This window comes from Oncorhynchus keta, chromosome 7, assembly GCF_023373465.1.
Source record: "Oncorhynchus keta strain PuntledgeMale-10-30-2019 chromosome 7, Oket_V2, whole genome shotgun sequence".
NCBI lineage: Eukaryota > Metazoa > Chordata > Actinopteri > Salmoniformes > Salmonidae > Oncorhynchus > Oncorhynchus keta.
Genome location: NC_068427.1, coordinates 39,489,919 through 39,517,863, shown reverse-complemented (window position 1 = coordinate 39,517,863; position 27,945 = coordinate 39,489,919). Strand labels below are relative to the sequence as shown.

Here is a 27,945-nt window from a genome sequence, read left to right as displayed (position 1 = left end):
TCACCCACTGACACTATAGTGACCCTCTACGGGCCAGTTGACACAGAGTCACTAGTCACACTGACACTATAGTGACCTCTACAGGCCGGTTCAGAATCACCCACTGAAACTATAGTGCCGGGCCAGTTCAGAGTCACTGACACTATAGTGACCCTCTACGGGCCAGTTCAGAGTCACTGACACTATAGTGACCCTCTACAGGCCGGTTCAGAGTCACCCACTGACACTATAGTGACCCTCTACGGGCCAGTTCAGAGTCACTGACACTATAGTGACCCTCTACGGGCCAGTTCAGAGTCACTGACACTATAGTGACCCTCTACGGGCCAGTTCAGAGTCACTGACACTATAGTGACCCTCTACGGGCCAGTTCAGAGTCACTGACACTATAGTGACCCTCTACAGGCCGGTTCAGTCACCCACCGACACTATAGTGACCCTCTACGGCCGGTTCAGAGTCACCCACCGACACTATAGTGACCCTCTACGGCCGGTTTCCCCAGATACAGGTTAAGCCTAATCCTAGACTAAGAATTATGCTCAATGGTGATTCACCATTGAAAGTGATTTTTATTCCAGGACCAAGATTAATCTGGGTCCAGTCCATCTACTACCATTATGGGGTGCGGCAGGCAGCCTAGGGTTAGAGCGTTGGGCCAGTAACCGAAAGGTTGCTGGATCGAATCCCCGAGCTGACCAGGTAAATAAAATCTGTCGTTCTGCCCGTGAACAAGGCAGTTAACCCACTGTTCCTAAGCTGTCATTGTAAATAAGAATTGGTTCTTAACTGACTTGTCTAGTTAAATAAAAGGTTTAAAACATTTTTTAATATTTTATTGACCACAGGATCCTCCCATTGTTGCTCTGTTCACACCATATAAACACACACCCTACTTCCTGTAGGAACCAGGATCAGAAACAGGAAGAAAACAAAGAGATGAAAAATCCCAAAAATATATTTATATGTTTCTATATATTTACGAGGTATGTATACACACAAAAAAGAAACCACCACACATTTCAAAATTAACAGTCTTTTTTACCCAAACGTGTCCTCTCGTGACATAAAGCCATTCAAATAATAATAATAGTAATATCAATAATGAATAATTAGCTAAATTAAAGCAAGAGGAAGTGATGCTCCCACAACCCTGCCCTCTCCGTCAGAACCTTTAGTCCGGCTCTGTGACGTCTTTCAGTCCATCTCCTCCATAACGAGTCCAAAAGCACCAAGGCCTCCTGGCCACAAGGTGGCGTTGTGCTGCGATGGCTGGCTGCTGTGCTGCACATTACTAATCCTTTCTTCCTTCACATCAAGTCCAAGAAGAAAAAACAAAATCTTCCCCTCTTTGAATAAAAAAATTATTATAATAATGAAACCTACCCCCAGTTGGTGAGCAGCAAGCACTCGTTTCCCCATCCAACCGAGTCTTAAAGTCTCCGGCTGGGATGGAGGTCAGTATTGGGGTGATGAGGTGGAAGGGGACTCTGCCTCTGCAGCTCAAAAGGTGTCTTTGTGCAACCAAACAAAAACGGAAGATTAAAGTGAAGGAGATCAGAACAAAACAATGGCAGCAAGGAGGCATGTCTCCACCTGGCAGGCGGTTGGTTTGTTAGTTGTGTTGTTAGGGGAAACAACATCTGAGACTGCCCCCGTGGGGTCACGCCAGATAATGCTGCATCGCTGTTTTCGCCCTGAGAGAGACAGAGAGAGTTAGTACACTATCCTATAACATAATGAGCGCGCGCGCGTGTGTGTGTATCACACCTTTCACAGAGGTTGGGGTCTAAGGCCTGGGTGAGTTTGTGCAGAATGTCTACAAAGCCCAACTCCCTCAGCTTGTCCTGACGCTCCTGGCAGCCTGAGAACAGAGACACCGACGTAGGAAGGTTAGAGGGGATGATGTTGGACCCGGAGGCAGAGACCAAGTCCAACAGTAAAGCATTGAACATTACATAACAACGGAGCTTGTGGAATGTTGAGTGGAATCACAGATGAAAACCAGTGATGTAATAGAGGGTAAATACATTAGTGTATGTTACAGACCTTGCTTCATCTGCACTGCGGTTCAGAGTTGTATTAACTTGATCCACAATCTTTACCACTACATCCACAAGAACCACTAGCCCTTTCCTAGCTAACATCCAGGTAACACCCCCCCAGCATGTAACAACCTGTCATGGCATCGGCCTCACTGCCCTCCTCATTCCAGATCAGGTTGGAGATACAGAATGTTGCTGCCAGCTGGAGCTTCGCATTAGAGTGACCCTGAGAGGACACCACAGAGAACTGTTCTCAGTATTTGGTTTAGATGTGTCAATCTTATACAGTACCAGTCAAGTTGACACACCTACTAATTCAATGATTTTTCTTAATTTTTTTTATTTTTATTGTCCACATCGTAGAATAGTGAAGACGTCAAAATTATTAAATAACACATGTGGAATCATGTAGTACCCCCAAAAAAGTGTTAAAACAAATCACAATATATTTGAGATTCTTCAAAGTAGCCACTGCCTTGATGACAGCTTTTCAGCACTCTTGGCATTCTCTCAACCAGCTTCATGAGGCAGTCACCTGGATTGCATTTCAATTAACAGGTGTGCCCTCTTAGAAGTTAATTTGTGGAACAATCAGTTGTGTTGTGACAAGGTAGATGGGGTATACAGAAGATAGCCCTATTTGGTAAAAGTCCATATTATGGCAGGAACAGTTCAAATAAGCAAAGAGAAACGACAGTCCATCATTACTTTAAGACATGGTCAGTCAATCCGTAAAATGTCAAGAACTTTGAAAGTTTCTTCAAGTGCAGTTGCAAAAACCATCAAGTACTATAATGAAACTGGCTCTCATGAGGACCGCCACAGGAAAGGAAGACCCAGAGTTACCTCTGCTGCAGAGGATAAGTTCATTAGAGTTAACTGCACCTCAGATTGCAGCCCAAATAAATGCTTCACAGAGTTCAAGTAACAGACACATCTCAACATCAACTGTTCAGAGGAGACTGCGTGAATCAGGCCTTCTTGGTCGAATTGCTGCAAAGAAACCGCTACTAAAGGACACCAATAAGAAAATACTTGCTTGGGACAAAAAACATGAGCAATGGGCATTAGACCAGTGGAAATCTGTCCTTTGGTAGGATGAGTCCAAATTTGAGATTTTTGGTTCCAACCGCTGTGTCTTTGTGAGACGCAGAGTAGGTGAATGGATGTGTGGTTCCCACCGTGAAGCATGGAGGAGGAGGTGTGATGGTGCTTTGCTGGTGACACCCTCATGATTGATTTAGAATTCAAGGCACACTTACCAGCATGGCTACCACAGCATTCTGCAGTGATACACCATCGCATCTGGTTTGGGCTAAGTTGGACTATAAATTGTTTTTCAACAGAACAATGACCCAACACACCTCCATGCTGTGTAAGGGCTATTTTATAAAGAAGGAGAGTGATGGAGTGCTGCATCAGATGACCTGGCCTCCACAATCACCTGTCCTCAACCCAATTGAGATGGTTTGGGATGAGTTGGACCGCAGAGTGAAGGAAAAGCAGCCAACAAGTGCTCAGCATATGTGGGAACTCCTTCAAGACTGTTGGAAAAGCATTCCTGATGGTGCTGGGTGAGATAATGCCAAGAGTGTGTCATTAAGGCAAAGGGTGGCTACTTTGAAGAATCTCAAATCTCAAATATATTTAGATTAGTTTAACACTTTTTTGGTTACTACATGATTCCATATGTGTTATTTCATAGTTTTGATGTCTTCACTTATTCGACATTGTAGAAAATAATAAAGACCAAGAATAACCCTTGAATGAGTAGGTGTGTCCAAATATTTGACTGGTACTGTATGTAAAGAGAGGGTGAAACTCGTTCTAAATAAACATTACCCCACGTGGATACAAATATCAAGGTTGGCAACAGAGAGTTCAGTGAACTTGAGAACAAACCTATATTTTACTAGTATTGCTACAGTGGATCATGGAGGGAAGATATTCTACCATGTAATATTTGATTTTCTGGAGGATGTCGTCATTGGTCATGATGAGTTCCTTGGCTGTGTTGCCATCGGCAATATTGGCTAGGATGCAGAGTGTCTGAAATATAGAGAGCAGTTAAAGGTTGTGTTCCCCTGCCCAGGCGTAGCTGACGCATGCCAGATCGTACACCACCTGGATAGGTATTTTACGTACCAACTAACCACATCATATGTTACAGCAATCTGCTTACAGCAATCTGTTACACAATCATTGGTTGATGCATGCAATGTCTGAGCAGGGGAACCCGTTCTGACCTACAGTATGTTGAGGGGGTCCAACCTGTTCCTTGACCTACAGTATGTTGAGGGGGTCCTACCTGCTCCTTGACCTACAGTATGTTGAGGGGGTCCTACAGTATGTTGAGGGGGTCCTACAGTATGTTGAGGGGTCCTACAGTATGTTGAGGGGGTCCTACAGTATGTTGAGGGTCCTAGGTCCTACAGTATGTTGAGGGGGTCCTACAGTATGCTCCTTGTCCTACAGTATTTGAGGGGGTCCTACAGTATGTTGAGGGGGGTCCTGCAGTATGTTGAGGGGGTCCTGCAGTATGTTGAGGGGGTCCTGCAGTATGTTGAGGGGGTCCTACAGTATGTTGAGGGGGTCCTACAGTATGTTGAGGGGCCATACAGTATGTTGAGGGGGTCCTACAGTATGTTGAGGGGGACCTACAGTATGTTGAGGGGGTCCTGCAGTATGTTGAGGGGGTCCTACAGTATGTTGAGGGGGTCCTGCAGTATGTTGAGGGGGACCTACAGTATGTTGAGGGGGTCATGCAGTATGTTGAGGGGGTCCTACAGTATGTTGAGGGGGTCCTACAGTATGTTGGGGGGTCCTACAGTATGTTGAGGGGGTCCTACAGTATGTTGAGGGGGTCCTGCAGTATGTTGAGGGGGTCCTGCAGTATGTTGAGAGGGTCCTGCAGTATGTTGAGGGGGTCCTACCTGCTCCTTGACCTACAGTATTTTTAGGGGGTCCTACAGTATGTTGAGGGGGTCCTACAGTATGTTGAGGGGTCCTGCAGTATGTTGAGGGGTCCTACAGTATGTTGAGGGGGTCCTGCAGTATGTTGAGGGGGTCCTACCTGCTCCTTGACCAACAGTATGTTGAGGGGGTCCTACAGTATGTTGAGGGGGTCCTACAGTATGTTGAGGGGGTCCTACAGTATGTTGAGGGGGTCCTACAGTATGTTGAGGGGGTCCTGCAGTATGTTGAGGGGGTCCTACAGTATGTTGAGGGGTCCTGCAGTATGTTGAGGGGGTCCCTGCAGTCCTTGACCAACAGTATGTTGAGGGGGTCCTACAGTATGTTGAGGGGGTCCTGCAGTATGTTGAGGGGGTCCTGCAGTATGTTGAGGGGGTCCTGCAGTATGTTGAGGGGGCCCTACAGTATGTTGAGGGGTCCTGCAGTATGTTGAGGGGGCCTACAGTATGTTGAGGGGGTCCTACAGTATGTTGAGGGGGTCCTACAGTATGTTGAGGGGGTCCTGCAGTATGTTGAGGGGTCCTACAGTATGTTGAGGGGGTCCTACAGTATGTTGAGGGGCCATACAGTATGTTGAGGGGGTCCTGCAGTATGTTGGGGGTCCTACAGTATGTTGAGGGGGTCCTGCAGTATGTTGAGGGGGACCTACAGTATGTTTAGGGGTCCTACAGTATGTTGAGGGGGTCCTACAGTATGTTTAGGGGTCCTACAGTATGTTGAGGGGGTCCTACAGTATGTTGAGGGGTCCTACAGTATGTTGATGGGGGTCCTACAGTATGTTGAGGGGGTCCTACAGTATGTTGAGGGGTCCTGCAGTATGTTGAGGGGGTCCTGCAGTATGTTGAGGGGGTCCTGACCAACAGTATGTTGAGGGGGTCCTACAGTATGTTGAGGGGTCCTGCAGTATGTTGAGGGGGTCCTGCAGTATGTTGAGGGGGTCCTACAGTATGTTGAGGGGTCCTACAGTATGCTTGTTGAGGGGGTCCTACAGTATGTTGAGGGGGTCCTACAGTATGTTGAGGGGTCCTACAGTATGTTGAGGGGGTCCTACAGTATGTTGTGGGGGGTCCTACAGTATGTTGTGGGGGGTCCTACAGTATGTTGAGGGGTCCTACAGTATGTTGAGGGGGTCCTACAGTATGTTGAGGGGGTCCTACAGTATGTTGAGGGGGTCCTGCAGTATGTTGAGGGGTTCCTGCAGTATGTTGAGGGGGTCCTACAGTATGTTGAGGGGGTCCTACAGTATGTTGAGGGGTCCTACAGTATGTTGAGGGGGTCCTACAGTATGTTGTGGGGGTCCTACAGTATGTTGAGGGGGTCCTACAGTATGTTGAGGGGGTCCTACAGTATGTTGAGGGGGTCCTACAGTATGTTGAGGGGCCCTACAGTATGTTGAGGGGGTCCTACAGTATGTTGAGGGGGACCTACAGTATGTTGAGGGGGTCCTACAGTATGTTGAGGGGGTCCTACAGTATGTTGAGGGGGTCCTACAGTATGTTGAGGGGGTCCTGCAGTATGTTGTGGGGGTCCTACAGTATGTTGAGGGGGTCCTACAGTATGTTGAGGGGGTCCAACCTGCTCCTTGACCTACAGTATGTTGTGGGGGGTCCTACAGTATGTTGTGGGGGGTCCTACAGTATGTTGTGGGGGTCCTACAGTATGTTGTGGGGGGTCCTACAGTATGTTGAGGGGGTCCTACAGTATGTTGAGGGGGAGGGGGACCTACAGTATGTTGAGGGGTCCTACAGTATGTTGAGGGGGTCCTGCAGTATGTTTGGGGTTCCTGCAGTATGTTGTGGGGGGTCCTACAGTATGTTGTGGGGGTCCTACAGTATGTTGAGGGGGTCCCAGTATGTTTACAGTATGTTGAGGGGGTCCTACAGTATGTTGAGGGGGTCCTACAGTATGTTGAGGGGGTCCTACAGTATGTTGAGGGGTTCCTGCAGTATGTTGAGGGGGTCCTTCAGTATGTTGAGGGGGTCCTACAGTATGTTGAGGGGCCCTGCAGTATGTTGAGGGGGTCCTACAGTATGTTGAGGGGCCCTACAGTATGTTGAGGGGGTCCTACAGTATGTTGAGGGGGACCTACAGTATGTTGAGGGGGTCCTACAGTATGTTGAGGGGGTCCTGCAGTATGTTGAGGGGGTCCTACAGTATGTTGAGGGGGTCCTACAGTATGTTGAGGGGGTCCTACAGTATGTTGAGGGGGTCCTGCAGTATGTTGAGGGGGTCCTACAGTATGTTGAGGGGGTCCTGCAGTATGTTGTGGGGGTCCTGCAGTATGTTGAGGGGGTCCTACAGTATGTTGAGGGGGTCCTACAGTAGGTTGAGGGGGTCCAACCTGCTCCTTGACCTACAGTATGTTGAGGGGGTCCTACAGTATGTTGAGGGGGTCCTGCAGTATGTTGTGGGGGGTCCTACAGTATGTTGTGGGGGGTCCTACAGTATGTTGTGGGGGGTCCTACAGTATGTTGTGGGGGTCCTACAGTATGTTGAGGGGGTCCTACAGTATGTTGAGGGGGTCCTTCAGTATGTTGAGGGGGTCCTACAGTATGTTGAGGGGGTCCTGCAGTATGTTGAGGGGTTCCTGCAGTATGTTGAGGGGGTCTACAGTATGTTGAGGGGGTCCTACAGTATGTTGAGGGGCCCTACAGTATGTTGAGGGGGTCCTACAGTATGTTGAGGGGGACCTACAGTATGTTGAGGGTGTCCTACAGTATGTTGAGGGGGTCCTACAGTATGTTGAGGGGGTCCTGCAGTATGTTGAGGGGGTCCTACAGTATGTTGAGGGGGTCCTACAGTATGTTGAGGGGGTCCTACAGTATGTTGAGGGGGACCTACAGTATGTTGAGGGGGTCCTGCAGTATGTTGAGGGGGTCCTACAGTATGTTGAGGGGGTCCTGCAGTATGTTGAGGGGGTCCTGCAGTATGTTGAGGGGGTCCTACAGTATGTTGAGGGGGTCCTACAGTATGTTGAGGGGGTCCTGCAGTATGTTGAGGGGTCCTACAGTATGTTGAGGGGCCCTACAGTATGTTGAGGGGGTCCTGCAGTATGTTGAGGGGGACCTACAGTATGTTGAGGGGGTCCTACCTGCTCCTTGACCTCGATGCTGTGTTCCCCCTCCAGGATCAGAGTGACCGCCTGCATGATCTGCTTCCCATGGGAACTCATGATCTGGTCTATGTGCTGAGAGAGAGAGAAATAGTTTTTGTCTTTAAAGGAATTTGGAGAGCTGTGTGTGTGTGTGTGTGTGTGTGTGTGTGTGTGTGTGTGTGTGTGTGTCGGGCTGTCGGGCGGTCTTACAGGTCGTGTGGAGAGCAGGTTCCGTAACAGGCCCAAGGTCTTCATCAGGACGTTAGTGTCCGGGTCAGAGAGCAGACGGAAAAGCTGCTCCGTCCCCAAAGCTCTCACAATCTCCCCTTTCACCTTCTGGTCTGCCTGGAACGCCATGTTCTAAACACAAACACACAAACAAAAAGGGTGTAGGTTAGACTGACACTACCAAAGCTCTGGTTGGAAGATTGTCAGCTGAAGCGTTCCCTCACTGCTTGTTCTCTACTGATTCTGAGAATCCTCCAGCCAAGATCGCTAAGAAACCTGGGAAGTTTGGTTATGCAACCTTTTGTCGAGGTAAAGTGGGCGAGCAGAGCAAGACAGAGAGGGGGTAAAGTGGGGACTCACCATGAGAGCCCAAATGCCGTTGACCCTCAGGGCTGGACTGTCACTCTGGGTCAGACTGCACAGTAACTCTACCACCCCTGACTCCAGGATAGGCTGCAGACATACACACAACACATACACTTACTCCCACTGGTCAAGATACACGGCAAATATACAACCTGACAGCTAATATTTAGTCCTAAAAACTCAAGCAAATTTTACTGGGTTGAGTTTGTCGACCAATCATGTAGTGGTCTAGGTAACAGTAGTAGTGTTGTATTGCTGCCTACCACTAGGTAACAGTAGTAGTGTTGTATTGCCGCCTACCACTAGGTAACAGTAGTAGTGTTGTATTGCCGCCTACCACTAGGTAACAGTAGTAGTGTTGTATTGCTGCCTACCACTAGGTAACAGTAGTAGTGTTGTATTGCTGCCTACCACTAGGTAACAGTAGTAGTGTTGTAGGGCTGCCTACCACTAGGTAACAGTAGTAGTGTTGATTGCTGCCTACCACTAGGTAACAGTAGTAGTGTTGTATTTCTGCCTACCACTGTTGAGGGGTAACAGTAGTAGTGTTGTGGGGCTCCTACCACTAGGTAACAGTAGTAGTGTTGTATTGTCCTACCACTAGGTAACAGTAGTAGTGTTGTATTGCTGCCTACCACTAGGTAACAGTAGTAGTGTTGTATTGCTGGCTACCACTAGGTAACAGTAGTAGTGTTGTATTGCTGCCTACCACTAGGTAACAGTAGTAGTGTTGTATTGCTGCCTACCACTAGGTAACAGTAGTAGTGTTGTATTGCTGCCTACCACTAGGTAACAGTAGTAGTGTTGTATTGCTGCCTACCACTAGGTAACAGTAGTAGTGTTGTATTGCTGCCTCCAGGTATCAGAGTGTTGTATTGCTGCCTACCACTAGGTAACAGTAGTAGTGTTGTATTGCTGCCTACCACTAGGAACTAGTGTCTGTATTGCTGCCTACCAGAGGTAACAGTAGTAGTGTTTTGTGCTGCCTACCAAGGTAACAGTAGTAGTGTTGTGTGCTGCCTACCACTAGGTAACAGTAGTAGTGTTGTATTGCTGTACCACTAGGTAACAGTAGTAGTGTTGTGTGCTGCCTGTAGGTAACAGTGTAGTGTTGTGTGCTGCCTGTAGGTGTAGTGTTGTATTGCTGCCTACCACTAGGTAACAGTAGTAGTGTGTATTGCTGCCTACCACTAGGTAACAGTAGTAGTGTGTATTGCTGCCTACCACTAGGTAACAGTAGTAGTGTTGTATTGCTGCCTACCACAAGGTCTTCATCAGGACGTAGTGTCCGGGTCAGAGAGCAGACGGAAAATTGCTCCCCAAAGCCTACCCTCACCTTCTGGTCTGCCTGGAACGCCATGTTCTAAACACAAACACACAAACAAAAAGTGTTGTAGGTTGCTGACACTACCAGCTCTGGTAAAGATTGTCATTGCTGCCTACCACTAGGTAACCCTCACTGCTTGTTCTCTACTGATTCTGAGAATCCTCCAGCCAAGATCGCTAAGAAACCTGGGAAGTTTGTATTGCTGCCTAACTAGGTAACAGTAGTAGTTTGTCTGAGGTAAAGTAGTAGTGTTGTATTGCTGCCTACCACTAGGTAACAGTAGAGTATTGCTGCCTACCACTAGGTAACAGTAGTAGTGTTGATTGCTGCCTACCACTAGGTAGAGTGTTGTATTGCTGCCTACCACTAGGTAGCGGAGTAGTGTTGATTGCCTGCCTACCACTAGACTGTCACTCTGGGTCAGACTGCCTACCACAGTAACTCTAGTAGTGTTGACTCCAGGACTAGGCTAACAGACATATTGCTGCCTACCACACAACACATACATTGCTACTCCCACTGGTCAAGATAGTAGTGCAATTGCTACACCACTGTAACAGCTAATATTTAGTCCTACCAAAAGTAACAAAGTGTTTATTGCTGCCTACCACTAGGTAACAGTAGTAGTGTTGTATTGCTGCCTACCAAGGTAACATAGTAGTGGTCTAGGTAACAGTAGTAGTGTTGTATTGCTGCCTACCACTAGGTAACAGTAGTAGTGTTGTATTGCTGCCTACCACTAGGTAACAGTAGTAGTGTTGTATTGCTGCCTACCACTAGGTAACAGTAGTAGTGTTGTATTGCTGCCTACCACTAGGTAACAGTAGTAGTGTTGTATTGCTGCCTACCACTAGGTAACAGTAGTAGTGTTGTATTGCTGCCTACCACTAGGTAACAGTAGTAGTGTTGTATTGCTGCCTACCACTAGGTAACAGTAGTAGTGTTGTATTGCTGCCTACCACTAGGTAACAGTAGTAGTGTTGTATTGCTGCCGGTCTCACCTCTTTGCTGGGGGAGAACTCCAGCAGCAGATTGCATAGTGTAGAAGAGGCCATGACCAGCACCTCGTCTGGAGCGTTCTGTAACAACTACACACAGAGAGAGAAGAGTACCTTCAGTCTTAATAATAGCCCCAAATATTGGCCATTTTCTCTGTCGCTTACACAAACATGATGTGACTATGTAGAGATGTATTATTATAGAGGGTAATACTAGAGTACAGACCTTCATAAGGGGTTTCCATACTGCGTGGTCGTGAAAACTAGTCCTCAACTGCTGGACTGACCGGGACAGACTGTGAAGACACCTGGACACAGAGTGAAACAGAGGAAGAGTCAGATATCTTAGTTACAAGGAGATCTTCATAGGCTAAGAGGGAAACAGTTTCAATATACAAATTCTTTGACTCTATGGGTCAACTGAACGAAATAGTTTTTTGGTTTTATAGTGGTAGGGCCTCTATACTACGTTCGGGGTATCTTGTATTTTACAGACTACAACCACACATTTTGTGACAGGCAAATTAATAAAGGCATGAAAGGAAAATAAAAACGTGCCAGGGTAATGAATGAAACACTGGTAGGGGTAATGAATGAAACACGGGTAGGGGTAATGAATGAAACACAGGCAGGGGTAATGAATGAAACACGGGCAGGGGTAATGAATGAAACACTGGCAGGGGTAATGAATGAAACACGGGTAGGGGTAATGAATGAAACACGGGCAGGGGTAATGAATGAAACACGGGCAGGGGTAATGAATGAAACACGGGCAGGGGTAATGAATGAAACACGGGCAGGGGTAATGAAACACGGGCAGGGGTAATGAAACACGGGTAGGGGTAATGAAACACGGGCAGGGGTAATGAATGAAACACGGGTAGGGGTAATGAATTAAACACAGGCAGGGGTAATGAATGAAACACGGGCAGGGGTAATGAATGAAACACGGGCAGGGGTAATGAATGAAACACGGGCAGGGGTAATGAATGAAACACGGGCAGGGGGGTAATTAAACACAGGCAGGGGTAATGAAAATGAATGAAACACGGGCAGGGGTAATGAATTAAACACAGGCAGGGGTAATGAATGAAACACAGGCAGGGGTAATGAATGAAACACGGGCAGGGGTAATGAATGAAACACGGGCAGGGGTAATGAATGAGACACTGGCAGGGGTAATGAATGAAACACGGGTAGGGGTAATGAATGAAACACAGGCAGGGGTAATGAAAGAAACACTGGCAGGGGTAATGAATGAAACACTGGTAGGGGTAATGAATGAAACACTGGCAGGGGTAATGAATGAAACACGGGTAGGGGTAATTAATTAAACACAGGCAGGGGTAATGAATGAAACACGGGTAGGGGAATTAAACACTGGCAGGGGTAATGAAAGAAACACTGGCAGGGGTAATGAATGAAACACTGGTAGGGGTAATGAATGAAACACTGGCAGGGGTGAAACATAGGGGTAATTAATGAAACACAGGCAGGGGTAATGAATGAAACACGGGTAGGGGAAATGAATGAAACACGGGCAGGGGTAATGAATGAAACACGGGCAGGGGTAATGAATGAAACACGGGCAGGGGTAATGAATGAAACACGGGCAGGGGTAATGAATGAAACACAGGCAGGGGGAATGAATGAAACACGGGCAGGGGTAATGAATGAAACACGGGCAGGGGTAATGAATGAAACACGGGCAGGGGTAATGAAACACAGGCAGGGGTATTTAGAAATTCAGATATATGTACTATTTGTTTATTATGTTTACCTGAAAAAAGGAATATTATATAATAAAACAATTCTATATAGACACACACGTCAAAAGTTTGGACACACCTACTCATTCAAGGGTTTTTCTTTATTTTTTACCATTTTCTACTTTGTAGAATAATAGAAGACATCAAAACTATACATATGGAATCATGGGGCGGCAGGATAGCCTCGTGGTTAGAGCGTTGGACTAGTAACCGGAAGGTTGCAAGTTCAAATCCCCGAGCTGACAAGGTACAAATCTGTCGTTCTGCCCCTGAACAGGCAGTTAACCCGCTGTTCCCCAGTAGGCTGTCATTGTAAATAAGAATTTGTTCTTAACTGACTTGCATAGTTAAATAAAGGTTAAAAAAAAAATGTAGTAAAGATTTTAACAAAAAGTGTTAAACAAATCAAAATATATTTTATATTTGAGATTCTTCAAAGTATCCACTCTTTGCCATGATGACAGCTTTGCACACTTGTGGCATTCTTTCAACCCGCTTCATGAGGTAATCAGCTGGAGTGCATTTCAATTAACAGGTGTGTCTTCTTAAAAGTTCATTTGTGAAATGTATTTCCTTCTTAATGAGTTTGAGCCAATCAGTTGTGTTGTGACAGGGTAGGGGTGGTATATATCTGGTAAAATACTGTTGTTTTATTTCTTTACCTACCTATTGTTCACCTAATACCTTTTTTGCACTGTTGGTTAGAGCCTGTAAGTAAGCATTTCACTAAGGTTTACAATTGTTGTATTCAGCGCACGTGACAAATAAACCTTGATTTGATGTGATGGTTGCTGATAATGGGCCTCTGTAGATATTCACTTTTTTTTTTATCTGCCGTTTCCAGCTACAATAGTCATTTACAACATTAACAATGTCTACACTGTATTTCTGATCAACTTGATGTTATTTTCATTATTATTTAATTATGATTATTTTTAAATGAGCTTTTCTTTCAGAAACAAGGATATTTCTAAGTGACCCCAAACTTTTGAACGGAAGTGTATATATATAAAATAGAGAGGAACAGAATGTGCCAGGACACTCAGTGGAGAGCAGAGAAGTAGAGATGCCTTTTCCGTACCTGACGGCTGCTAGCCGCACCTTGATGCTGGATTCTGACAGGCCGCTCACTATCCTGTCCATCATGTTCTCGGTCTCTGTGATCTGAGGAGGGAGAAAAGGGAGTGGGGGGTTACGAGAAGGACACTTCTAAAAGTGGCTGGGTTAGGGTGGGTGTGTGTACTGTTGAAGTCACCTTCTTGCGGATGTCTTCATCGTTGGAGCCCAGTGAGGCGTACAGCTTGAAGGCAGCTTGCCTCAGCTCATGTGCGTGCTTCAGGTCGTGATCCAACTACAGATAAATAAACATTTAAATAAACCATTATTTTTAGATAAAATTTATTTTTGTCCAAATGAAGGACTGTGGTGTTCTTTTCTCACCACAGTTTCAGTGTTTTCCTGATGGTCACTGTTTTCTCTGCCTTGTAAGACTGCCTGGCTAGGTTCAAAGACTACAGTCCAGTGTCTCACCCTCTTGATGTCAGTGATGGCGCTGACAGAGCTGGGGTATTTGAAGTAGTCAGCCAGCATGGCCACTAGGTGGTCGGTTACACTGGCGATCCTCTGCAGCTCCACATCGGGCTCCATCAGGTAGGCCAGGGTCTCTGCCCCCTCCACACGCTCCTCCAACAGACGCTCCTTACTGCACATCCTCACCAGGCACGGCAGGGTCTACAGACAGGGGTGGAACCAGAGTTCTACATACAGGTTGGCACTTGTTGGGATGACTCATGTCCTAGAGGCATCTCTGCAGGGTGGTCACTAGCAGCCACAAAGTCATCAAATCTGATTTTAACCCTAACCACACTGCTAATCTTGTGCCAAACCCTAAATTTAAATGATTACAAAAATCTACATTTTGTTTCGATAAATGCTTTACGTTATAGACAATTTTGACTTTGCATTCTGGCCCATCTAGTGGAAACCGCTCTGCTTCCAGGACAAGATCCATCCCAATAAATGTCCACCCACCCACCCACCCATGCACGCACGCGTGATTGAGTCGTTACAAGCAAACTAGTATAATCACCTTTAAAACAATGCACCTGTCATCTGTTCTGATGGCTCCCGCTCGACACATGTATGTTAGACTGGGGGGGCAGAAAGAGAGAGAGGGAGAGAAATGTCACCTTCAGAAAGAAAAACACTTTCACACACTTAACTTCAGTCCGCAGATTCACACCTACTAGCACTTACCTCGACATGGTCAATCGCAGCACACTTAGTTTAATAGTCAAGTGAAACACTCACCACTTGGCTGCTGTGAGCTGCATTTCAATGGGCAGATCCCTTTGCAACATTCTGACAAACACCTGAGAGAGCAGATCCCCATCAACCAGCACTGAGAACAGAGAGGAGAACATAGATTTGTATCGTAGCATCATAATACTATATTATCACCATCTGACAACATGTCTGCTACCATGACGATAACAATGTAATGGCAATAACAGAACACCTCTGACACAGAGTAAACAACATAACTAGAATCTGTCCCAGTTAGGTCTCAGAGCAGGCAAGAATGAAATAGCGAGAGAGAAAGAGAGGGAGAGAAAAGGGAGAGAGAGGGAGGCAGGGAGAGAGAAATAAAAAGGAAAAGTAGTCTTACCATTCACCAATGTCATGGAGACCTGAGTGTTCTCATAGGCCAGGACTGAGAAGCATTTTAATGCCTGCATACGTACCTGTATGGCATGAGAGAACCAAAGAAAGAGAGATAGTGAGATAACATGGGGGGGAAGGGGAGAGAGGGTGAGATGTTAATACAATTCAATTCAATTCAAGGGGCTTTATTGGCATGGGAAACATGTGTTAACATTGCCAAAGCAAGTGAGGTAGATAATATACAAAACTGAAATAAACAATAAAAATTAACAGTAAACATTACACATACAGAAGTTTCAAAACAATAAAGACATTACAAATGTCATATTACGTATATATACAGTGTTGCAACGAGAGATGTGAGAGATGAGAGATGGTTGAACTGAGACAATGGGTGAGTAATAGTTTCAAACAGTACCTTATAGGAGAGAGAGATGAGCATGGGAGCAATGTTCTGGATCGCCCCGTGGTTAAACAGAACCGTCTGATGCTCTGGACTCTACAGAACACACACACACATAACTGAGTCATTCCTCAGACAGACTAATTAACATGTCTTCTACTAGATGACCGTTTTAAATGTGTACTGCTGTACTGACCTTGCAGCAGTGGGAGAAGATCTGGGTGATGTAGTCCTGCGTCCGCGGAGACCGACTCAGCAGGGACATCAAATGGGGAATCACAGTGGGGTCCTGAAGGAGACAGACACGGTGACTGTCCACCCGGCACAGAACACACGGCTCAGATTCAGAACACACGGCTCAGATTCAGAACACACGGCTCAGATTCAGAACACACGGCTCAGATTCAGAATACACGGCTCAGATTCAGAACACGCGGCTCAGATTCAGAACACGCGGCTCAGATTCAGAACACGCGGCTCAGATTCAGAACACGCGGCTCAGATTCAGAACACGCGGCTCAGATTCAGAACACATGGCTCAGAACACACGGCTCAGATTCAGAACACATGGCTCAGATTCAGAACACATGGCTCAGATTCAGAACACACGGCTCAGAACACACGGCTCAGATTCAGAACACAAGGCTCAGAAAACACGGCTCGGATTCAGAACACACGGCTCAGAACACACGGCTCAGATGAGTGCTAGAGAGAGCATGTTGTAATATTACGTGTATCAGAGAACAAGTGACTAAGACTTACAGTGTAGAGAAGCTGCACTGGGGTGACTGGACTGATGAAGACTGTCCTGAGGCAGCGAAGACAAGCCTCGATGAAGACCAGGTCTGGACATACCAGACCTGCATATACACAGAGAGCATAAGTCACTGATCGAATCACATTTTATTAGTCACATGCGCCGAATACAACAGGTGTAGTAGACCTTACAGTGAAATGCTTACTTACCTAACCAACAATGCAGTTAAGAAAAATAAGTGTTAAGTTCAAAATAAAAAATTAAGTAATTGAAGAGCAACAGTAAAATAACAGTAGTGACGCTATATACAGGGGGTACCAGTACAGAGTCAATGTGCGAGGGCACCGGTTAGTTGAGGTAATATGTACATGTAGTTAGAGTTAAAGTGTCTATGCATAGATTATAAACAGAGAGTAGCAGCAGTGTAAAAGAGGGAATGGGGACAATGCAAATAGTCTGGGTTGCCATTTGATTAGCTGTTCAGAACTCTATGGCTTGTGGGTAGAAGCTGTTAATTAGCCTTTTGGACCTAAACTTGCAGCTCCCGTACCGCTTGCCATGCAGTAGCAGAGAGAACAGTCTACGACCAGGGTGGCTGGAGTCTGACAATTTTTAGGGCCTTCCTCTGATACCGCCTGTTATAGAAGTCCTGGATGGCAGGAAGCTTGGCCCCAGTGATGTATTGGGCCGTACGCACTACCCTCTATAGTGCCTTGTGGTCAGAGGCCGAGCAGTTGCCGTACCAGGCAGTGATGCCACCAGTCAGGATGCTCTCGATGGTGCAGCTGTATAACTTTTTGAGGATCTTTTCAGTCTCCTGAGGGGGAATAGGCTTTGTCTTGCCCTCTTCACGACTGTTTTGGTGTGCTTGGACCATGATAGTTTGTTGAGGAGAATGGGGGCGTGCTCGGCCCTCCTTTTCCTGTAGTCCACAATCATCTCCTTAGTCTTGATCACGTTGAGGGAGAGGCTGTTGTCCTGGCATTGTCTCTGACCTCCTCCCTATAGGCTGTCTCATTGTTGTCAGTGATTAGGCATACCACTGTTGTGTCATCAGCAAACTAAATGGTGTTGGAGTTGTGCCTGGCCATGCAGTCATGAGTGAAGAGGGAGTACAGGAGGGGACTGAGCACGCACCCCTGGGGAGCTCCAGTGTTGAGGATCAGTGTGGCGGATGTGTTGCTACATACCCTCACCACCTGGGGGGCGACCCATCAGGAAATCCAAGATCCAATTGCAGAGGGAGGTGTTTAGTCCCAGGGTTATTAGCTTAGTGATGAGCTTTAAGGGCACTATGGTGTTGAACGCTGAGCTGCAGTGAAGGAGTAGCATTCTCTCGTAGGTGTTCCTTTTGTACAGGTGGGAAAAGGAAGTGTGGAGTGCAATAGAGATTGCATCATCTGTGGATCTGTTTGGGCGGGTTACCTTAGTGTTCTTGGGCACAGGGACTATGGTAGTCTGCTTGAAACATGTTGGTATTACAGACTCAGTCAGGGACAGGTTGAAAATGTCAGTGAAGACACTTGCCAGTTGGTCAGTGCATACTTGGAGTACACGTCCTGTTAATCAGTCTGAATGAATGTTGACCTGTTTCAAGGTTTTACTCACATCAGCTGTGGAGAGCGTGATCACACAGTGTTCTGGAACCGCTGATGCTCTCATGCATGCTTCAGTGTTGTTTGCCTCGATGCCAGCATAGAAGTAATTTAACTCCTCTGGTCGACTAATGTCACTGGGCAGATCGCGGCTGAGCTTCCCTTTACAAGAATATTTTGAAGATAAATACACAATGCAGAGGATGAGAGGACAAGAGTACTAAACTAAATATAGTACTAATGGTCAATAGGGAATTGTCAACGTAAATAGGAGTTGGGTTTCAGTTCAACAGCTATTTAAAATCTGTGAAAGGTCACTCCTGAACTCAGAGCTACATGCGCTACATTCCGTACATTGAGTCGGGAACAGGATACTTGTTATTTGGCCATGTGGTACTGCAAGGTCTTCTCATTGGTTAACCCCAGACTAGGGTGGGGGGTTATAAATGGGAGACTGAACATCTACCTCCCAGCACAACATCTTGATTTGTCCTTTTCAAATAAACCTATTGTCCTCCCCCTGATCTGCTTTGGAGTTTGTGTTATTGAAGAATAACATCAATTGCTAACACCTTTGTAGTCTGTAATAGTTTGCAAGCCCTGCCCCATCCGATGAATGTCGGAGCCGGTGTAGTACGATTCAATCTTAGTACTGTTTTGATGCTTTGTCTATTTGATGGTTCGTAGCAGGGCATAGCGGGATCTCTTATAAGCTTCCGGGTTAGAGTTCCGCTCCATGAAAGTGGCAGCTCTACCCTTTAGCCCAGTGCAGATGTTGCGTGTAATCCATGGCTTCTGTTTGGGGCATGTACGTACAGTCACTGTGGGGACGACATCCTCAATGCACTTATTGATAAAGCCAGTGACTGATGTGGTGTACTACTTAATGCCGGAAGAATCCCAGAACATATTCCGGTCTGTGCTAGCAAAACAGTCCTGTAGCTTAGCATCTGCGTCATCTGACCACTTCTTTATTGACTGAGTTACTGGTGCTTCCTGCTTGAGTTTTTGCTTGTAAGCAGGAATCCGGAGGATAGAATTATGGTCAGATTTGCCAAATCGAGGGCGAGGCAGAGCTTTGTATGCATCTCTGTGTGTGGAGTAAAGGTGGTCTAGAGTTCTTTCCCCTCTGGTTGCACATTTAAAATGCTGGTAGAAATGAGGTAAAAATAGATTTCAGTTTCCCTGCATTAAAGTCCCCGGCCACTAGGAGCGGCGACTCGGGATGAGCATTTTCTTGTGTGCCTATGGCCGTATACAGCTCGTTGAGTGCGGTCTTAGTGTCAGCATCGGTTTGTGGTGGTCAATAGACAGCTACGAAGAATAAAGATGAAAACTATTTTGGTAAAGACTGTGTGGCACAGCTTATCATGAGATACTCTACCTCAGGCAAGCAAAACCTAGAGACTTCCTTACTATTCGATTTTGTGCACCAGCTGTTGTTTACAAATATACACAGACCGCCTCCCCTTGTCTTACCGGAGGCTGCTGTTCTATCCTGCTGATACAGTGTGAAACCCGCCAGCTGTATGTTATCCATGTCGTCGTTCAGCCACGACTCGGTGAAACACAAGATATTACTGTTTTTAATGTCCCGTTGGTAGGATATACGTGATCGTAGTTCATCTATTTTGTTATCCAATGATTGTACGTTGGCTAATAGGACCGATGGTAAAGGCAGATTACCCACTCGCCATCGGATCCTTACAAGGCACCCTGACCTACGTCCCAGATATCCCTGTTTCTTTCTCCTGCGAATGACGTCTGACTCATTAAAGAAAGAATCTTCTTCCAGTACGGGGTGATTAATCTGTCCTGATATCTAGAAGCTCTTTTCAGTCATAACAGACGGTGGCAGAAACATTATGTACAAAATAAGTTACAAATAACGTGAAAAAACACACTCAATAGCACAATTGGTTAGGAGACCGTGAAACGGCAACTATTTCCTCCGGCGCCATTATCTGTTTGTTGATTCCCTATTGTTTGCAGTGTGTGTGTGTGTGTGTGTGTGTGTGTGTGTGTGTGCGTGTGTACCTTGCAGCAGAGCAGGGATGATGTGACAGTCCACCAGGGACTTGATGTTGTTCTCTGTGCCCATGGCCAGACTGCCCAGTACCACCACACACTCTGTCCTCAGCACCACCGCACCCTTTGTCCTCAGTTCTGAGCCCAGCAACACAACACACTCTGTCCTCAGATCTGAGCCCAGTACCACCACACCCTCTGTCCTCAGTTCTGAGCCCAGTACCACCGCACCCTCTGTCCTCAGTTCTGAGCCCAGCACCTCTGTCCTCAGCACCACCGCACCCTCTGTCCTCAGTTCTGAGCCCAACACCTCTGTCCTCAGCTCAGAGCTGGATAAGCCCTGCTGGAGCAGGTACAGTAACCTGGGGGGAAGGAAGGACAGACTCCGTGAGAGAGAAAAAAAAGAAGACAGGAAAAGAAGGGAGGTGAGAGAGGAGAACGAAGGTAAGGGGGAAAGCGAGAGATACCTGGGCACAGCTCCCAGGACAATCAGGTTGGCTTTCTGTTTGTTGTTTCCGATGACAGCATTCTTCATGTCACTGTGAACACACACAGAGAGTCAGATGTGTGGCGCTCCCTCAGCATGTTACCAACAGCCACAATAACGACACTTGTCAGAGTTCATCCACAGTATAATTCCTATCACCAGCGCTAAATACGTCTAAACACTATGGCTAACTAACGTCTACAGGCTCAGGTGAGAAGCATCAATGCTGCTCCAGCTTGTTAATGTATTGCTTTGAGAGGATAGAATAATGATTATAAACTGGGTGGTTTGAGCCATAAATGCTGATTGGATGAATGCCGTGGTATATCAGACCGTATACCACGGGTATGACAAAACATTACATTTTTACTGCTCTAATTATGTTGGTAACCAGTTTATAATAGCAATAAGGCACCTCAGGGTTTGTTGTATATGGCCTGTATACCACGGCTAAGGGCTGTATCCAGGCACTCCACGTTGTGTCGTGCATAAGAACAGCCCTTAGCCGTGGTATATTGGCCATATACCACACCCCCTCGGGCCATATTGCTTAAATATCACACACCATTTATATAAGCCAATAACATATGAAAAGTTATCCAGAGTACAGAATTCTAACTGTGGTTCGCCAAATGATGAGACCCTATAGAATGTAATGCATGCGATATAAAGATACTAGTAGTTAATGGAGTGGAATAGACATGAGCTGGCAGAGGCCAGTGGAAAAGAACAGCTGCACCAGTCAGGTAGTGATGCGGCCAGCTGCCTAAAACCGTAACCAGAGCTGGGCCTCGGAGAAAAAAAATAAAGATGAAGCAGACTGACTGATCACACACAGGTCGTACAGCCACATGTAAACAAAGTGGTCTAAGCAGCTCTCACTGAGCTCACACTGGGCATTCAGACTCACACAAGGACAGACACAGAGGTTGTGTCCCAAATGGCACCCTATTTCCCATAAGGCTCTGGTCAAAAGTAGTGCACTAAGTAGAGGAAAGGGTGCCATTTGGGACACACAAAAACAAAGAGGGACAGTGACAGGACAAATGTAAAATGTTCCTATAGTAAGACATAGGCTAATACAACACAAGGTCATGTATTATAATGTACTTACATGACTCCCTGCAGCACTTTCTGTGGATCGGGGTGGAACAGCCGGTCAACATAATGGCGGCTGGTGGCCGTGACCTCCTGCATGGTGACACAAGAGAGAACAACAGTGAGTCGGCACTGGCCTCCCTCCTCATCCCACCACTGACGCCAACCACACACACACTCAGCAGTCAGGACTAGTCTGGGCCAGACAGATTCGGCATCACAGAAAAGCCTCTCCTAACTATACAACTGGTCAACAGGCACTAGGCTACTCTCGTCAAGCTGTAAACTCATCCAGAGCACGAGACGGCCGTAAGCCACTTAATAACTTTATCATCGAGTGGTGGGGACTGTCCAGAACTTTCCGCATTACTCACTATGTGAAATACACTACATGACTAAAAGTATGTGGACACCTGGGCCCAAATTCACAAACTCTTAAGAAGAAATAAAAGACAGTACTGTGCAGCCGTCTTCATCGACCTCCCCAAGGCTTTCGACTCTGTCAATCACCATATTCTTATCGGCAGACTCAACAGCCTCGGTTTTTCGGATGACTGACTTGCCTGGTTCACCAATTACTTCGCAGACAGAGTTCAGTGTGTCAAATCGGAGGGCATGCTGTCCGGTCCTCTGGCAGTCTCTATGGGGGTGCCACAGGGTTCAATTCTCGGGCCGACTCTTTTCTCTGTATATATCAATGATGTTGCTCTTGCTGCGGGCGATTCCCTGATCCACCTCTACGCAGACGACACCATTCTATATACTTTCGGCCCGTCATTGGACACTGTGCTATCTAACCTCCAAACGAGCTTCAATGCCATACAGCACTCCTTCCGTGGCCTCCAACTGCTCTTAAACGCGAGTAAAACCAAATGCATGCTTTTCAACCGATCGCTGCCTGCACCCGCATGCCCGACTAGCATCACCACCCTGGATGGTTCCGACCTTGAATATGTGGACATCTATAAGTACCTAGGTGTCTGGCTAGACTGCAAACTCTCCTTCCAGACTCACATCAAACATCTCCAATCGAAAATCAAATCAAGAGTCGGCTTTCTATTCCGCAACAAAGCCTCCTTCACTCACGCTGCCAAGCTTACCCTAGTAAAACTGACTATCCTACCGATCCTCGACTTTGGCGATGTCATCTACAAAATGGCTTCCAACACTCTACTCAGCAAACTGGATGCAGTCTATCACAGTGCCATCCGTTTTGTCACTAAAGCACCTTGTACCACCCACCACTGCGACTTGTATGCTCTAGTCGGCTGGCCCTCACTACATATTCGTCGCCAGACCCACTGGCTCCAGGTCATCTACAAGTCCATGCTAGGTAAAGCTCCGCCTTATCTCAGTTCACTGGTCACGATGGCTACACCCATCCGTAGCACGTGCTCCAGCAGGTGTATCTCACTGATCATCCCTAAAGCCAACACCTCATTTGGCCGCCTTTCGTTCCAGTACTCTGCTGCCTGTGACTGGAACGAATTGTAAAAATCGCTGAAGTTGGAGACTTTTATCTCCCTCACCAACTTCAAACATCAGCTATCCGAGCAGCTAACCGATCGCTGCAGCTGTACATAGTCTATAGGTAAATAGCCCACCCTTTTTCACCTACCTCATTCCCATACTGTTTTTATACTGTTTTTTTTATTTTTTTTATTTACTTTTCTGCTCTTTTGCACACCAATATCTCTACCTGTACATGACCATCTGATCATTTATCACTCCAGTGTTAATCTGCAAAATTGTATTATTCGCTTACCTCCGCATGCCTTTTGCACACATTGTATATAGACTGCCCATTTTTTTTCTACTTTGTTATTGACTTGTTAATTGTTTACTCCATGTGTAACTCTGTGTTGTCTGTTCACACTGCTATGCTTTATCTTGGCCAGGTCGCAGTTGCAAATGAGAACTTGTTCTCAACTAGCCTACCTGGTTAAATAAAGGTGAAATAAAAAAATTAAAAAAATATTAAAAAAATGTCTTCTTTAATGCAATTTTTTCCTTAAGAAACTTCTTACTTTTTTTTCGTAAGTAGTGTTTTGTGAATCCGACCCCTGCTCGTCAAACATCTCATTCCAAAATCATGGGCATTAATATGGAGTTGGTCCCCCCTCTGCTGCTGTAACAGCCTCCACTCTTCTAGGATGGCTTTCCACTAAATGTTGGAACATTGCTGCGGGGACTTGCTTCCATTCAGCCATAAGAGCATTAGTGAGGTCGGGCACTGATTTTGGGCCTGGCTCGCAGTTGGAGATCCAATATTTTTTTTTCTTAACAGCAAATCAATACATGGGAACACAAGTATATATAAAGAATATAAAAAGGAAATTTGGGCTAGGGGCGGGGCTAGGGGATACAATATCACATTACACAAGGACCTTTAAGGACATACACACATTCATAATTCTAACAGCTTTTTTGTTGGCAGAGGTTTTAATTGTCTTAAAATATCGTTCAATTTCTTTTTGCAAGGTAATAAAAGGTGTTGTTTTGTTTGTAAATGTACATTTGTGAATATGAAATTTGGCCAAAAGAGAAATTAAATGAATTACATAAAATAGTTTCAACTTATTTCTATGATAAGTAAAGAATCCAAGCAGTATATCTCTTCATAACAGTGTAAAATCTTCATAAATGTGTTCAATTATAAATCTACTGATGTCTTGCCACAGATTCCTTTCATGAATACAATGCAACACTGTTTGTGAGTGGTAATTACAAAAGGTACAATTTGATTTCGTTTTTTTCATGTAGGATAATATTTATGAATAATTTTAAAAGAAACTTCCTTCTTAAGGATCGGACCCTTTTTTCCCTCCAAATTTCACCTAAAATGACATACCCAAATATAACTGCTTGTAGCTCAGGACCTAAAATGACATACCCAAATATAACTGCTTGTAGCTCAGGAACTAAAATGACATACCCAAATATAATTGCTTGTAGCTCAGGACCTAAAATGACATACCTAAATATAACTGTTTGTAGCTCAGGACCTAAAATGACATACCTAAATATAACTGTTTGTAGCTCAGGACCTAAAATGACATACCTAAATATAACTGCTTGTAGCTCAGGACCTAAAATGACATACCCAAATATAACTGCTTGTAGCTCAGGACCTAAAATGACATACCCAAATATAATTGCTTGTAGCTCAGGACCTAAAATGACATACCCAAATATAACTGCTTGTAGCTCAGGACCTAAAATGACATACCCAAATATAACTGCTTGTAGCTCAGGACCTAAAATGACATACCCAAATATAATTGCTTGTAGCTCAGGACCTAAAATGACATACCCAAATATAATCGCTTGTAGCTCAGGACCTGAAGCAAGGATATGTATATTCTTGATACCATTTCAAATCAAATAAAATTTTATTGGTCACATACACATGGTTAGCAAAGTTAATGCGAGTGTAGCGAAATGCTTGTGCTTCTAATTCCAACCGTGCAGTAATATCTAACAAGTAATCAAACAATTTCATAACAACTACCTTATACACACAAGCGTAAAGGAATGAATAAGAATATGTACATATAAACATATGGATGAGCGATGGCCAAAAGGCATAGGCAAGATGCCCATGTACTTTTTGTATTGATTTGTTGTTAATAAAAAAAATATGAAAAAACATAATTGGAACGCCGAAGCGAGCCAGGCCCAACATCAGTGCCCGACCTCACTAATGCTCTTGTGGCTGAATGGAAGCAAGTCCCTGCAGCAATGTTCCAAAGGAAACACTTTGATGTTTGTGGAAATGTGAATGTAGGAGAATATAACACATTAGATCTGGTAAGAGATGACACAAAGTAAAAAGTGTTTGTGTTTTTTGTTCCATCATCTTTGTAATGCAAGAGAAAGGCCACAATGTATTACAGCTTTCAACCATTGCATTTATGTTCAAAATGTTGTATCAAGTCTACCCAAATGTCCCTAATTGGTTTATTAATACTTTTTCAAGTTCATAACTGTGCACTCTCCTCAAACAATAGCATGATGTTATTTCACTATAATAACTACTGCAAATTGGACAGTCCAGGTAGATGAACAAGAATTTAAGCTTTCTGCCCATATCAGATATGTCTACATCCTGGGAAATGTTTCTGGGGACAGCATTCCGATTCATCACAAAGGTGTTCGATGTGGCTGAGGTTGGGGGGGCGTTTCCTGCATGATAACTTAAATCTCAAGCCATCTTATTAACGTTAACTTTATAAAGTGTGTAGCTAGCTAGATGTTCGGTATCTTGGTGAACCTTAACGCTTCGAACACACCGACAGTGTCATTGCGAAAATAGTACGCAGCATCATCTGGATGTGTGTGCATCAAAAGTTCAACATTCACCTTCTGCTACCATTTCTGTCAACCCGTCTACACATACAGTTTGACACATACATTCAATAAATCCAACATTTGCACCACACCGAACGCACTGCAATGCTGCAAGGATTTATGTGAATTTATCAAAATGCCTTTCAGTCAGTTGACCATGAATTGTTGCTAGCTAGACTCAGAAACATTGGTCTCAGTGAAGGGGTAGTAAATTGGTTGAGGAACTATCTTTCTGACAGAACACAATGTGTATATACTGACAATCACAGGTCTATCTTTCTAGAGATTAATAGAGATGTGCCCCAGGGATCCATTTTAGCTTCTCAATTTTTATTAATGATTTGAGAAATGGGATGCAACCAGCAAAGTTCCATCTATATGCAGATGATACAGTTATATATTCATGTGCTCCTTCACTGGTTCAGGCTGTTGAAGAGCTCCAGACTGCTTTTCAGTCACTGCAGGCCTCCCTTCATGGTCTCAAACTGGTCTTGAATATACAAAAACTGAATTCATGACCTTTACCAGAGCTAGAACTCTGCCAGAGAACATTGGAATTGTCACATCTGGTGGCTTATCCATTGGACAAGTGTCATCCTACAAATACTTAGGTATTTGGTTGGATGACAAATTGTTCTTTAAAGTTCATGTGGATAATCTTGTGACAAAGCTTAAATTGAAATTGGGTTTTTATTTTCGTAATAAGGCTTGCTTCCAGCTTATGGCTAGTAAGAAGCTTGTTCAGGCCACTTTTCTCTCTGTAATTGATTATGGTGACCTGTTGTATATGCATGCAACCTCCTCCGTCTTAGAGACTGCACGATAAGCAGAGTCCATTCTTGCGCATTATTACCAATGCCAAGTCACTCACCCGCCATTGCACATTGTCCAACCTACCATTTGGTACCTCACTTTATATGCGCAGAATAATACATTTGTATGTGTTCATCTACAAAGCCTTTTTGGGTAAACTCCCTATTTAACTGTGTAGTCTGGTCTCCTTACCATACCCGATCTGATAGGTGGTTGCTACTTAAAGTCCCCAGGACATTCACAGTATTAGGCAAGACTGCCTTCTCTTCTTGTGCACCAGACGCATGGAATCATCTACAATCCATGCTTCATCTCGATATGTTAGTGCCACTGAATGAATTTAAAATATTGAAGGGAGACTCTGTTACAGAGGACTGTAAAATGCTTTTTTTAGTCTGGATCAGGTTGTATGTTTTAATTCTGTAATGTATTGATTGTTGCTGCCTTCTTGGCCTGATCTCCCTTGAAAAAGAGACTCTGGGTCTCAATAGGCTTTTCCCGGTTAAATAAAAGGTAAACATTTTTTATAAACAAGGCAAACCCAGCGTTTCATTGGAAATGAATGTAATTATGGTGTACAAAATGCAATAACACTGTCGGTGTGTTCGAAGCGTAAGCAAAGTGCTAACGTTAAACTTTGAATAAGTAGCGTCTCGATCACAAAACTGACAGCAGTTGGCACCGAAAGCATCATTTCATCTTGGTACACCAGAATTACATTAATTTCCAATGAAATACTGTGTTTGACCTAGCAGCAACAGTTGCAGTGCGTTCATTGTAGTGCATAGTTGCATTTATCGAATGTATGCGTCAAAACTAGTAGACCGCTTGACAGAAATGGTAGCAGAAGGTGAATGTTGAACTTTTGTCGCACACATATCCAGATTATGCTGCGTCCTGTATTGCGCTAAACGCTGTCGGTGTGATCGAAGCATAACGCCCAGGAAGCTTA

General features: G+C 45.1%; 1 protein-coding gene across 3 annotated transcripts in view; it reads right to left on the bottom strand.

Annotated features, from left to right (window-relative positions):
• Positions 1-938: 938 nt before the first annotated feature.
• Positions 939-27,945, bottom strand: part of LOC118386367 (armadillo repeat-containing protein 8-like) — a 27,763-nt gene continuing 756 nt past the window's right edge. Inside the window, exons 2-23 of one of the 3 annotated variants that reach the window (XM_052522873.1) lie at positions 21,847-21,923; positions 20,713-20,784; positions 20,556-20,607; positions 20,255-20,504; positions 16,628-16,725; positions 16,062-16,154; positions 15,881-15,961; positions 15,467-15,542; positions 15,109-15,199; positions 14,888-14,948; positions 14,239-14,529; positions 14,054-14,149; positions 13,880-13,962; positions 11,256-11,337; positions 11,033-11,119; positions 8,699-8,791; positions 8,321-8,470; positions 8,108-8,203; positions 3,997-4,092; positions 2,176-2,269; positions 1,769-1,862; positions 939-1,695 (exon numbers count right to left, since the gene is read on the bottom strand). In XM_052522873.1, coding sequence (XP_052378833.1) covers positions 1,662-1,695; positions 1,769-1,862; positions 2,176-2,269; positions 3,997-4,092; positions 8,108-8,203; positions 8,321-8,470; positions 8,699-8,791; positions 11,033-11,119; positions 11,256-11,337; positions 13,880-13,962; positions 14,054-14,149; positions 14,239-14,529; positions 14,888-14,948; positions 15,109-15,199; positions 15,467-15,542; positions 15,881-15,961; positions 16,062-16,154; positions 16,628-16,725; positions 20,255-20,504; positions 20,556-20,607; positions 20,713-20,784; positions 21,847-21,923 — 2,247 coding nt within the window. In that variant the 3' untranslated portion in view covers positions 939-1,661. Of the gene's footprint in view, positions 1,696-1,768; positions 1,863-2,175; positions 2,270-3,996; positions 4,093-8,107; positions 8,204-8,320; positions 8,471-8,698; positions 8,792-11,032; positions 11,120-11,255; positions 11,338-13,879; positions 13,963-14,053; positions 14,150-14,238; positions 14,530-14,887; positions 14,949-15,108; positions 15,200-15,466; positions 15,543-15,880; positions 15,962-16,061; positions 16,155-16,627; positions 16,726-20,254; positions 20,608-20,712; positions 20,785-21,846; positions 21,924-27,945 lie in introns of all 3 variants that reach the window. The other 2 variants (XM_052522872.1, XM_052522874.1) reach the window with 2 other exon arrangements.